This window comes from Urtica dioica, chromosome 1, assembly GCF_054948205.1.
Source record: "Urtica dioica subsp. dioica isolate 48M chromosome 1, U.dioica_male_clone48M_v1_H2, whole genome shotgun sequence".
In the NCBI taxonomy this organism is placed as follows: Eukaryota; Viridiplantae; Streptophyta; class Magnoliopsida; order Rosales; family Urticaceae; genus Urtica; species Urtica dioica.
The window spans coordinates 7,454,119-7,467,101 of record NC_142756.1 but is presented as its reverse complement, the minus strand read 5'-3'; the positions used below and the strand labels follow the sequence as shown (position 1 = coordinate 7,467,101).

General features: G+C 42.2%; 1 protein-coding gene and 1 pseudogene across 1 annotated transcript in view; one reads left to right on the top strand and one right to left on the bottom strand.

Annotated features, from left to right (window-relative positions):
• Positions 1–11,051, top strand: part of LOC149406918 (acyl-coenzyme A oxidase 3, peroxisomal-like) — a 31,495-nt gene extending 20,444 nt beyond the window's left edge. The window contains exon 13 of the mRNA XM_089609892.1: positions 10,617–11,051. Coding sequence (XP_089466018.1) covers positions 10,617–10,868 — 252 coding nt within the window. The 3' untranslated portion in view covers positions 10,869–11,051. The remainder of the gene's footprint in view (positions 1–10,616) is intronic.
• LOC149406919 (cyanidin 3-O-galactoside 2''-O-xylosyltransferase FGGT1 pseudogene) lies at positions 3,708–6,707 on the bottom strand (annotated as a pseudogene).
• Positions 11,052–12,983: the final 1,932 nt, after the last annotated feature.

Genomic DNA, 12,983 nt, shown 5'->3' with positions numbered 1-12,983 from the left:
GATCAAATCATTCCCTATTAGAATTATATCGTCCACATAAACAATCAGAATTGACACTTTACCGTCATTTGAGTGTTTTATGAAGAGGGTATGATCCGATTGAGATTGCTTGTATCCTTGTAATCTGTCAAACCAGGCCCTCGGAGATTGCTTCAGCCCGTATAAGGCTTTCTCCAATTTGCATACTTTGGATCCGAACTCATCTTCAAATCCCGGAGGTGGACTCATATAGACTTCTTCTTCTAGCTTCCCATTGAGGAAAGCGTTTTTTACATCTAGCTGTCTAAGAGACCAGTCCATATTAGCGGCAATGGAGAGCAAGATTCTTACTGTATTCAGCTTTGCAACTGGGGCAAATGTCTCCATGTAGTCAATGCCGTAGGTTTGAGTATACCCTTTTGCAACCAGTCTCGCTTTGTACCTTTCTAAACTCCCATCGGCATTGAACTTGGGTGTAAATACCCATCGGCAGCCAACGACCGGTTTCCCACGAGGCAACTCTTCAAGCCTCCATGTTTGATTCTTCTCAAGTGCATTCATCTCCTCCATAACAGCCACTTTCCATTTGGGTTCAGATAGAGCTTCCTGTATACTTTTTAGGAATGACAAGAGAAGACACATTGTGGTGAAGGTATTGAAGGACACAGATAGACGAGTGTTAGAGACATAGGAAGACATAGGATATAGAGGAGTCATAGTACAAGACCTTTTTTCTTTTCTTAGAGCTATAGGGAGATCACTTTCTAGGATTTCTTTACCTTTATCACTAACCACTTCCGGCTCGGATTCATGATCTACTGTAGGAGCGATGACAACCTCTATTTCTTGATTCCGGTTCCTCTTCGTATAAAATTTGTCAAAAGGACTTAAAATCTTCCTCTTTTTTATTTCACCTGATTCACTTTCTTCATTTATAATGTGAGGTGGTTCACTTTGACTTTCATGATCATTAATTTGATCAGTAAGTTCCATATTATAATTAGGATTAATTTTACCATCTTCATTATTTTTTAAAAAATCACCCATTTCATCTGGTTTTAGAAAATCTAACTCTAGACACTTTAAATTTGTATCTTCATTATGATTCTCCCCCTGAAGATAGCCATCATAAAAAGCTTCATTTAAAAAAAAAACAACATCCATGGTGATAAACATTTTTTTAGTTGTTGGATCAAAACATTTATATCCTTTTTGAGTAGGTGGAACTCCTAGAAAAACACATTTTTTACCTTTTGGATCGAGTTTACTTGCTGTCCGAATAGGATTTTTAATAAAAACAGTGCATCCAAAAATTTTCAAAGGCATGGAGTTAATGGTTCGAGAGTTAGGAAAATATTTTTGAAAAACATCTATTGGAGTTTTAAAATCCAATACTTTAGAGGGCATGCGGTTAATAAGATATGTAGCATGAAGTAAAGCATCTCCCCAAAGATATTTTGGAATTTTAGTTGAGAACATAAGAGTTCTCGTAACTTCAAGGAGATGTCTATTTTTTCTTTCCGCAATACCATTTTGAGCTGGAGTATCAATACATGAACTTTGATGAATGACACATTTTTCAACAAAAATTTTTTGTAAACTTTTTGAAAAATACTCTCGACCATTATCACTCCTCAACATTTTAATTTGTGCATTGTATTGAGTTTGAACCATGTTGAAAAAAAATTTAAAAATGGTTTCAACCTCACTTTTTTCTTTTAGCAAGTAAACCCAACTAATTCTGGTATGGTCATCAATTATAGTCATAAACCACCTATTCTCATTTGATGTAGATACTCTAGATGATCCCCAGATATCACTATGAATTAGTGTAAATGGAGACGTCGTAGGAGTATAAATCCGACTAGGATAATTACTTTTATGATGTTTAGCTAAAGCACAAATTTCGCAATGAAACGAAGAAAGGTCTTTATTTATAAAAAGATTGGGATACAGCCTTTTTAAATAAGAAAAACTAGGATGTCCTAGTCTAAAGTGTTGTAAATACACTTCTTTATTATCCGGGAAAGAAAAAATTTGAAGACAAGAAGCCTTTTGACCTATTTTATTCGTGGCTGATCCATCTTCTAAGAAATAGAGTCCATCATGCTCCTCAGCATTGCCAATCATCCTCCCCGTTGTTAGTTCCTGAAAAACGCAAGAATCAGGTAAGAAGTAGGCACAACAATTAAGCTCTTTGGTAATTTTGCTAACTGAGACAAGATTGCAAGCTAGGTTGGGAACATGAAGGACTTGTGATAAAGAGATGGAATCAGATATTTTTATTTTTCCTATCCCTGCAATTGGTGAAAGAGAACCATTTGCAATTTTTACTTTCCTATTTCCCGCACAAGGTTTATATGACAAAAAAAGGCTTGAATTTGAGGTCATATGATCTGTGGCACCCGAGTCTATAACCCAAACATTATTTTCTTTAGAGCAAAGATAAGAGGACAGAGGACCTGCGAAGGAACACGAGGGAATATCAGAGTTAGAGACTTTTTGTGTGGTTTGTAGCATCTTTAGGATCTGATCTATCTGAGCCTTAGTGAATGGTGGCTGCTCGGAGTTGGCTGACTGCTCTTGAGAAGTATCGGCCATATTAGCTTGAAGAGCTCTCTCTCTCTCTTCGTCTTGTATCCCGCTGGCTTGCCATGGATCTTCCAGCAGGTCTCTTTTGTATGCCAAGGCTTCTTGCAGTGTTCACACCACGGTTTCTTCTTCTCCTCATTTCCGTGTGTAAACAAAGCAGATGTCTCCGGGATCTGATCGCCAGTTCCTTCAGTGCCACGCATGATCTTTCTTCGATTTTCTTCGATTCGGATTTCAGAGAAGACTTCTCGGATAAAGGGCAACGGTCTTCTACCAAGAATTCTTCCCTTCACCTCATCAAGATCACGATTCACACCTGCTAAAAAGACATAAACCCGGTCATTTTCCTCATGCTTTTTTTGCCGAGCGCAATCTGCTTTACTCTCCCATGTGTCGTCATTGTATTGGTCCAGCTCCTGCCACAGCGTCACCATCTCGTTGTAGTAGGTCGTCACATCTCGGTCAGCCTGCCTGGATTTCCACAGCTTTGTCTTTAGCTCGAAGACCTGCGAAGCATTCTCACGATCAGAGTACGTCTCTCTGATTGAGTCCCAGACTTCTTTGGCCGTCTTCAAGAACATGTGTGGCTTGGAAATTGAGGCTTCCATCGAGTTGAGAAGCCATGCCATGACCAGTGAGTTCTCCGACCTCCAGGTGGTGTATCCATCGTCTCCTTCCTTCGGCTGCTTGGTTTCACCTGTCAAGAGGCCGAGCTTTCCTCTCCCATCAATCGCAAGCTTGACGGACTGAGCCCACTCTAGATAATTATGCCCGGTAAGTCTATGCCCGGTTATGAGCATAGACGAATGGACGGCTGATGAATGGGATGTTTCCATATTGCTGATTTGGGTAATAGAGGGAGAGGTATTTTGTGTTTTAGGGTTGGCCGATTTTTCCATAAGGAGTATGCTCTGATACCATGAAAGCTTATGGAAATAATCGGATGATTTTATTTCTTAAGAGAAAGCCCCTTAAATAGAGGTTACATGGTACGTATGGTTACAAAGAGATATACGATATTAACTCCTAAATATATGCAAAAATCAGGAAACTAAGGAAACTAATTATCTACAGGATAATATCAAATCTTTGACCAAGTAAATGCTATAATAAAAAACCTAATCTGGCCGATTCCTTCAATTTGTAAAGGCTATTGCTGAACTCGTCGACAAAAGGTCTTCCCTGAGAAGAAGCTTTGCCAATTTAGCTCGATTCGCTCTGACTTCTCTCTCGATATCCACACGATCTCTGTCCATCACCGTTCTGATGGCTTTGCACGCGCTGTCCCTCGTAAACGACCCGTCTTCTTCGCCTCTCTACACTTCGACCCTCGCTTTGAAGATCTGATCGCCCAAAAACGGCATCAAAACGGGCTTGCACCCGCCGATCAAAGCCTCGAAAAGTGACCCCCAACCACAGAGCGTGAAGTAGCACTCGACAGAAGGGTTCTCCAAAATCAACTGCTGCTGTGTCTACCCTTAATGGACTTTCCCTCTCTCTCCTCAAACCCCTCCGGCAAAGCCTCTTCCACGCTCCAGGAGCCAATCGGCGGTCTCATCACCACAAGAAACGCCAACCCCGAGAGCTAAAACCCCAACAGAAGCTCTAGAAACTGGTGTCCGCTCAGAGCCCGGCTCGAACGCGCCCAACCACTCGGGCCATCTCTCGTCCAGGCTTGGCGCGAGCAGTTCGGGTATCACCGGCCCCGAGACGAACACCGGTTTCTCGAACCTCTCTCTCGGGGAATTTGAGAAATGGGCCGGCCTTCGATCTCTTTGCACGCCTTGAAGGCCAGGGTGTCGCACTCGCTTAGGCTCCGAGACACCCGATCATAGAAAAGGACGTCTTCGCCGAACTTCATAGAGCTTCTCTTGAAAAATCCCGAGCTTCGTGGCGGTGGATCTTGATGGAGGAGTTGGGGAATCCGGGCGGGGGATTCATCATGTAGTCCTCGGAGAAATCTTCTCTGTTAAGGTACCTCGCCGGAGGCGAGTTGAAGGCCATCGTCACAGCGCCGACCACAGAGTAATGAACCGTCTTAATGCCCAACAGGCACGACAGTTTCGGGATTCAAGATGCAAATTTGAAGAGGATTACTTGCGGCTTAAGGTACCGCTGAAGGATCTCGACGTCGGGCTCCGTGCAGTCCATGGCGGTCGTGATGAGTGGGATTTGAGGGGCTGCCACGTCAGCGGTGGTCTCGGCACCGGGAGGGAGGCCGTCCACGTGGGTGACAGTGATGGGGACGAAGGTGATGAGGTCGGGGAATTCGTTGAAGTGTTGGATCTTGGACTGTTTTTGCGGGTATGATGAAGGAGATTTTATGGCCTTTTTTTTGGCTAGTTTGTAGGCGAAATGGAGGTACGGTGTAATATGGCCAATAGAGAACCATAGATACGTAGCAATGTGCAAAGAAGGAGAACAAAGAGTGTTTCGGATTCAATGTGTAGATGGAAATTAGAAACTAGGAGGCATTTGAACTGGCATTTAAACTCAAGATTAGAGAAAGTTTCAGTGTATTACTTACAGAACGCTGCAACTATTTATGATCATATCTTCATCTAAATGAGAGAGAGAGAGAGAGAGAGAGAGAGAGAGAGAGAGAGAGAGAGAGAGAGAGAGAGAGAGAGAGAGAGATGCATATATAAACATTACAAAGTTCACATATTTCTTGCAGTGGAACATATGTAAATGCACAATCAACCACAACAGTTTCATTTTTCCTTCACAATTTTTGGTGTTTTCTAACATACTTTGAGCATCAATTTCTCGTTCAACTAAACCCGATTTTGGCAACGAGGATTAAGAACTCGTTGGAATAATCAAATTCCGATGAATGAAGCGCACTCTAATATTTGCCAATAATAATAATCAGCCACGCACATATAAGTGAATACTCTTGAATACTAATATTCCAACAACTTCTATTAGTTTTAGAACAGTCACACTACAACAAACAATGGCAACAACCACAAATTTTATTCTCTGGAATAGCCACGACAAGTCGTGGCTGTTTCTATTTTCATCTATTCAGTAGAGCAGGCTTATTCTCGCGCTCATTATTTGAGATTATAGATTAGCCACGACAATTTTCGTGGCTAAATAATCAACTGCCACGACAACAGCCACGACTTGTCGTGGCTGTTACTAGTTGCAAATTTTCATTGGAGCGGGCTTGATTCGCCTCCAAAGGCTGCCACTACAACAAAAACTGACAACAGCCGCGACAAAAGTCGTGGCTGTTTCTATCAAAGTCGTGGCTGTTGGTACTTCAGCCACGACAACAGCCACGACTAGTCGTGGCTGTTTTGTCGCGGCTGATTTTAGCCACGACAAGTCGTGGCTGTTGGTCAACAGCAACGGAGCAATAGCCACGACTTTTGTCGTGGCTGTTGTCGTGGCTGAAGTACCAACAGCCACGACTTTGATAGAAACAGCCACGACTTTTGTCGCGGCTGTTGCCAGTTTTTGTTGTAGTGGCAGCCTTTGGAGGCGAAGGCGTCGCACTCTGTCACACTGACGTGGATACGATCGTCGAGCTTGATTCTGTTCCCAGACAATTGGGAATCAATCTCGACAAAGTAGGGAATCTCGTGTCGCCGGAGCTTGATGGACGGGTCAGGAAATCCCGGCGGCGGCTCGAGAAGCCTCTGCTCCACCGGCAAAGAGGAGGTCGACTCGTAGCCAGACAGATAGGCGATCTTGACTGGGCTCGCCGTGCAAAAATAGACCGTCTTGACTCCCAAGGAACGCGCCACTTTGGGCAGCCAGTGAGCGAGATCGAAGAACACGATGTCGGGTTTGATGCGGGAGAGGGTGTTCTCGACCTCGGGCTCGGTGCGGTCCATGGCGGTCCCGATGAGTGGGATCTGATGGGCTGCCACATCAGCGGTGGTCTCGGCGCCGTGAGGAAGGCCGTCTACGTGGGGGACGGTGACGGGGACGAGGGCAATGAGGCGAGGAACTCGGTTCAAATGTTGGATTTTGGGTTGCGTTTTCGTTGGCACGAGGAATGAGACTCTGTGGCCCAATTTGGCTAATTTGTTGGCCAAGTGAAGAAATGGTGTAATATGACCAATCGCTAAAAAAGGATACATAGCAATCTGCAAAGAAGTAGAAGGTGATTGGGACTCCATAGATGATGTGTGTGTTTTCAAAGAAAGAAGAGCAGTGTTTCAGATTATATCAAAGTTCAACATCTCGATTTTAATATGTGCAATAATGCTAGTTTGTTTCAGCAGAAGGCAACCACTGAACCTCATGTGTGCTCATTTGTTATTTTATTTGCTCATTTGTCGTGACTCATGCACTACTTATTGGAAAGCAATTGCCAATATTTCGTTCGGGGTAACAATTGGGCATTTTATTTATTTATTTATTATTTTGACAGTGACAAAAGTAAAAGCAACGAAGGAAGCACAAAAGTAAAGTGAGCTATAAATTGAACCAAGCTAGATTTCAATTTTTAATATTTAACTGTAATACAACTGTGATTAACTGAACCTGTCATTTATGAATCCATATTCCATACTCACAAGTAAACCTGGCCTAACGGTAGTGGGACGGGACAGAATCCCCGTTACCGTTAGGCACAATAGTGGGAGCGGGAGTCCCGCTACTGTGACGGGACGGGACGAGAGTCCCGTTAGTCCCAGGCGAGAATTTTTTTTTTTTTTTTTTTTTTTTTTTTTTTTTTTAATTTTGGCCGTTGGATCTTTGGCCGTTGGATCAAAGATCCAACGGCCGAAAAAAAGAGCCGTTTTATTTATGACCGTTTTAAAAGAGCCGTTGGTGGGTATTTCGGAGACTTTTTTTATTTTTATTTTTTACCTTTTGATCCAACGGCCGAAAAAAAAGAGCCGTTTTATTTTTGACCGTTTTAAAAGAGCCGTTGGTGGCTATTTCAGAGACTTTTTTATTTTTATTTTTTACCTATTTATTTCTAAAATCTATAAATACCCTCAATTTCATTCATTTTCTTCACACCTTTCTCTCAAACTCTCTCAATCTCAATCTCAAACTCTCTCAATTTTTCATGGCATCCTCATCCCACAACCAAGGAGGTCGAAGGGGAAGAGCTTCCCGAGGTCAACAAATGCACCGATTTGAAGAAAATTAGTTGCACTTGTCTCAAAACGCCCCCGTCCTAAACACCGAATAAAGTTTCGATCCAAATTATGTTGCTCCTACTTTCGGCCATTTTGAATTCACCGAAATTCCAAACACCCAAGTGTCATACTACCCTCAAATGGATCCCGAGCAAGCGTATCAAGCTCAAATTCTGCCATCTGAAGTGGCTTATGAAGCATTTCAAGAATACGATCAACATATGCGTGAATTTCAAAATCGAAATGAAGAACAAGATGAAGATGAAACCCAGAATCCAAATGAAGAAGAGGATGAGGAGGAAGAAGAAGACCTATCACCACCACCACCTCAACGTCGAAGTCAAAGTCAAGTCGATCCTGCCGTTAGAGTTCCACGCCCTCGACAACGTGAACAACAAGAGGAGACACAACAACGACGAACATGACAACAACAACAACAACAACAACAATATGTAGGTGCTCAACAACAACAACCACCTCAACAATCACAACAACAATCACAACGTCAAAGTAGGTCCGTTGTGTGGACGTGATTTGAAGAGGTGATTTCGAACGGCGAAAAAGCCGGAAAATGTCACAATTGTGGAAAAATCTTCAACTATCACAACACAAGAGTCGGGACGTCGCTCTTGTGGAGTCATCACAGGCACTGCAAGGGGACGCAATCTGGAGCCTCGTCAAGCACTTGAGTCACATCGATCATGTACTCTTTAGACGTGGTTTAGTAGAATATTTTGTTTCCACCGATCAATCTTTTAGTCATATCAAATCTCAAGGCTTTGTTAGATTCATCAGTTCTATAATTCCAAAGGTTCAAATCATGTCTAGGAAAGCCTTGAGATCCGATATCCTAAAATGGTTTTTAGGATAAAAGGAACAAATGAAAGGCCACAATATCATCTGGTAGGTATAGTGTAGCCTTAACCTCGGATATATGGACTGATCAATCAAAGATGGATATCATGAGTGTTGTAGTGCATAATATAGACGACGATTAGAACCTCAACAAACGTATCATAGCCTTTAGGAGGATAGAAGGTTCTCACACTAGTCAAAACATCTTAGATATCATAGTTAGTATTATAGCTGAGTGAGGTTTGACCGATAGGATTATATCCGTAACCTTAGATAATGCCACAAGCAACAACGCCATGGTTAGAGAGTTAAAGGATAGACTTCATTGTGACGATACCTTTTTGCATCAACGATGTGCTAACCATATCATAAACCTTATAGTTCAAGCTGGAGCCGCTAGTTATGACCCATCCATCAACAAAATTAGGAATTACATTAGTTGGATCAATAGTTCAACCAGTAGAGTAGACGAGTTTAAGAGATGCCATAGACACAACGACCCCCAGGCGATCTCGACCCCCAAGCGAGGTCGACCTCCAGCCAGGCTCGACCTCCAGGCGAGCTCGACCTCCAGGCGAGCTCGACCTCCAGGCGATCTCGACCCCCAGGCGAGCTCGACCTCCAAGCAGGCTCGACCTCCAGGCGAGCTCGACCTCCAGGCGATCTCGACCCAGGCGAGTTCGACCTCCAGGCAGGCTCGACCTCCAGGCCAGGTTCGACCTCCAAGAGGAAGTCCAACCAAAAAATTGTGAAGGCAATCCCAGCCCTGCCAGGGGCCAGGAAAGAAAAGTCCTAGCCCTGCCAAGGGCCAGGAAATAAAAGTCTCAGCCCTGTCAAGGGCCAGGAAGGAAAAGTCTCAGCCCTGCCAAGGGCCAGGAAGGAAAATCCCAACCATGCCAAGGGCCAGGAAGGAAAAATCCCAACCCTGCCAAGGGCAAAGAAAGTCCCGGCCCTGCCATGGGCAAGGAAAGAAAATCCCAGCCCCGCCGAGGGCAAGGAAAGAAATGTCTCGGCCTTACTAGGGGCAATGGGGGCGACATCCCGACCCGTCCAAGGGCAAGGAAAACTCCAACTCAACCTCCAGGCAGGGTCGACCTCCAGCCAGGCTCAACCTCCAGGCAGGGTCGACCTCCAGCCAGGCTCGACCTCCAGGCCAGGCCCAACTTCTAGCCAGGCTCGACCTCCAGGCAGGGTCGACCTCCAGGCAGGGTCGACCTCCAGCCAGGCTCAACCTCCAGCAGGGTCGACCTCCGGGTCAAGCCCGACCTCCAGCCAGGCTCGACCTCCAGCCAGGCTCATATTTGGGGGGGGGGGGGGGGCGAGTAGATGACGATTTTACCCCGACCCATCATCACATCTCTATAAAAACCTCCACTTTTCCCATTTGGAGGTAAGTTTGCTCACACTTACAAAACCTCTGTCTCTCTCTCATCAAAGCTTCTCTCTCATCAGAGCTTCTCTCTCTAGAACTCGAAGCACGACACCTAGACTAATGTTGAGCGTCGGAGTGCCCGCCGGAGGAAACCCCTCCGCGGTCCTTTAGCTCACTCTCTTCTCTTTTCTCAGGTGACGAGTCGTCGGAAATCCTTTTCCGGCACGGCGGAGGTACGGGTGTTGGGACAACTTCTCCGTTCGACCAACGCGCGGTCATAGGGTCCGGCCCTAGACCGAACCGAGGACCGGTTTTTGTGTTGATCCATTTTCAGGCATTAACACAATCTACAATAAAATGGCTGAAAAGTTCGAGTTTGGAAACAACTTAAACACATTTCGGATTTTTTACTCTATGGGAGAGATTCTATATTTACATGATGGTACCTTAAACAATACCAAATGACTCCAATTTTACCGTTGGCGATTTTAAAATCTAATACACTGGTGTTCAGGCCTGACAATGTTTATGTGTTATTATTGATACTATATTAATAATTTATCTGAACTTTCATCAGATTATTTACTGGATAATTTATGAACTATTTTGTACGTGGGTATTTGTTAAGAACTTTGAAATGCTAGGTGCTGTTTATAATTCAGTAGATAAGCTTGATTTTTTACTGAAGTTTTTCCTGTTGATCCGTGCAGAACGTGCTAGGAACTTTGAGGTCGTTGTATGCTCTAATATGCATGGAAGAAGATTCAGCGTTCCTCCGATACGGCCTCTTGTGCGCAGAAAAGGCGGCTTCAGTCAGAAAAGAAGTGATGAGACTGTGCAGCGAGCTCCGACCGCACGCTCTTGCATTGGTCAGTTCATTCGGGATTCCTGACGCTTTCTTGAGCCCCATTGCTTTCAACTGGGTTGAGTCCAATTCATGGTCCTCTACGATTCAGCACTAACCTCAGATCTGCTTTTACTTGTTTGTTCTAATAAACGGGTGAGTTTATTATCCCGCTTCCCTGTCTCTTTATAGCGCTATACAAAAACATGTTTTAATGTCTTAATAATACAAGGAGAATAATTGATAACAATCTAATTGTCGACCTCTTGTATGGTTGTATGAAAAGTGAATTTATGTGGCATTTGAGTTTATATGTGACAAAAGTAATATTAATTATAAGATGTGTGATTTGTAACAAGGGGTATTTTAATGGTGCTGTTAAAACATGTGAAAATTTAGTTTGTTCTAGAGCGATTGATACAATCCTGGTAGTCCGACCTTGAGCTCTCTAATGGAGCAGCATAAAGAACTCGCTTAATGAGAGCATTACGTCAACATTATAAATTGAGAAAGATCACTCCAAAATTATAAATTCACCATTCATTTTGTTGGATATGACTATAATACATTCTAATGTGTAATTTTCAAATTAAAGATATATTAATTCAAATCATCGATGACTCATTTTCAGCATTTGAATAGGATATATGTAACGAGAATTACTAATTTTTGAGATGTACGGAGACAAATGAAGGTTTAAAATATCGATGGTATACCACGATACACCGTCGGTATCTCGCAAATTGACTCTTGGTAAAATAAAGGCTATAAAGACCAAAATACCATCGGTTGATAGCTTTCGACAATGTGAGTTTCCATAGCATCCGACTAACTTGCCTCCGCTACATAAAAAGAAATCCGTTCAGAGGTACACTTCGCAATCCTTCTGTGACCCTCGTAAATGTAGATGCTACAACTAGTTTTACTACCAACCGACGCGGCCTCTGAGTTCTCCTCCTAACTATCACCGGTCTAGTCATAGATACACCTAGGGACTACGTGGAAACTAGTGGGTGCACGAAAAAAAATAAAAAATAAAATATTATAATAAATAATTTAACTATTAAGAGACATGAAGTTGGTGGTTGCCAAAGCCAAGCACCAGCAATTTCAATTTTTTTTTCTTTTTCAAATCAGGGTTTTTTAATAGGTGATGTTCACAAAAATTACTCATTCTTTAATTCCATGATCTTTATTTCTACACAAAAACACCAAATACAACCATCTATTTTTCTTCTAATTTTCATCATTTCAAGTCTTTCACTTACTAGTTTATCATTAACAAAGGAAGTGTTTTATTTATTTATTTATTTATGAATTTGTGTGCAATGTTCATGATCAATTTACATGGTTTGAGTTTTCTAATTTATCAAAGCACACTATAAGTTTGATGAAAGTCCAAATTCGTGTTTTTTTTTTTTTTTTTACAAATCGTGTTTTAAAAAGAACAAATTATGCCTCTCGTCATTTTGTGTGTTGATTTTTTTCTTCATATAAATATAGACATGGAAAAAATATTTATAAAAAAAATTAAAAATCGACGGCCTCAAAGAAGAACACGCTAAAAGTACAAAGAAAAAAAGTGAAAAAGTAAAAAAAAAAAAAAAAAAAAAAAAAAAAACTTTAGAGGTCAACGTAGAAGAGCTCCCTAAATGATTCGAACTAAAGATTCCTATTATAAATGTTCATGCTAATAATCAAAATAAAGTGTACGACTTTTAATGAACTCAAAACAATATATAAAAAATTACTTTAGAGGTCAACGTAGAAGAGCTCCCTAAATGATTCGAACTAAAGATTCCTATTATAAATGTTCATGCTAATAATCAAAATAAAGTGTACGACTTTTAATGAACTCAAAACAATATATATTACGACATTTTGCCGTCTTGCTCGCCCCCGAAGCAAGATGAAGTGTATCATACACCCGAAGATTCATTGATCTTCGAAGGCCTTCATCTTGCTCGCACTCGCAACTTCGACCAAATTGCCATCTTCTCCGACTGCCTCTCGCTCATTCAACTCATCTTAAATCCGACGGCCCTAACTACCAAACCTTTCATCTTAAGTAAATTTAAAATCACTTTTCTCCTACTGCCCCATCATCTTTCTAATGCTGTAAGTTGGGAAAATGAAGCTGTCCTTGCAATTTCAGCACATTTTGGTTTACTTAATTAAATGATGCTAAAAAAAAAAAATCACACGTCATCTTCCATTAAAAAAAAATCAATCG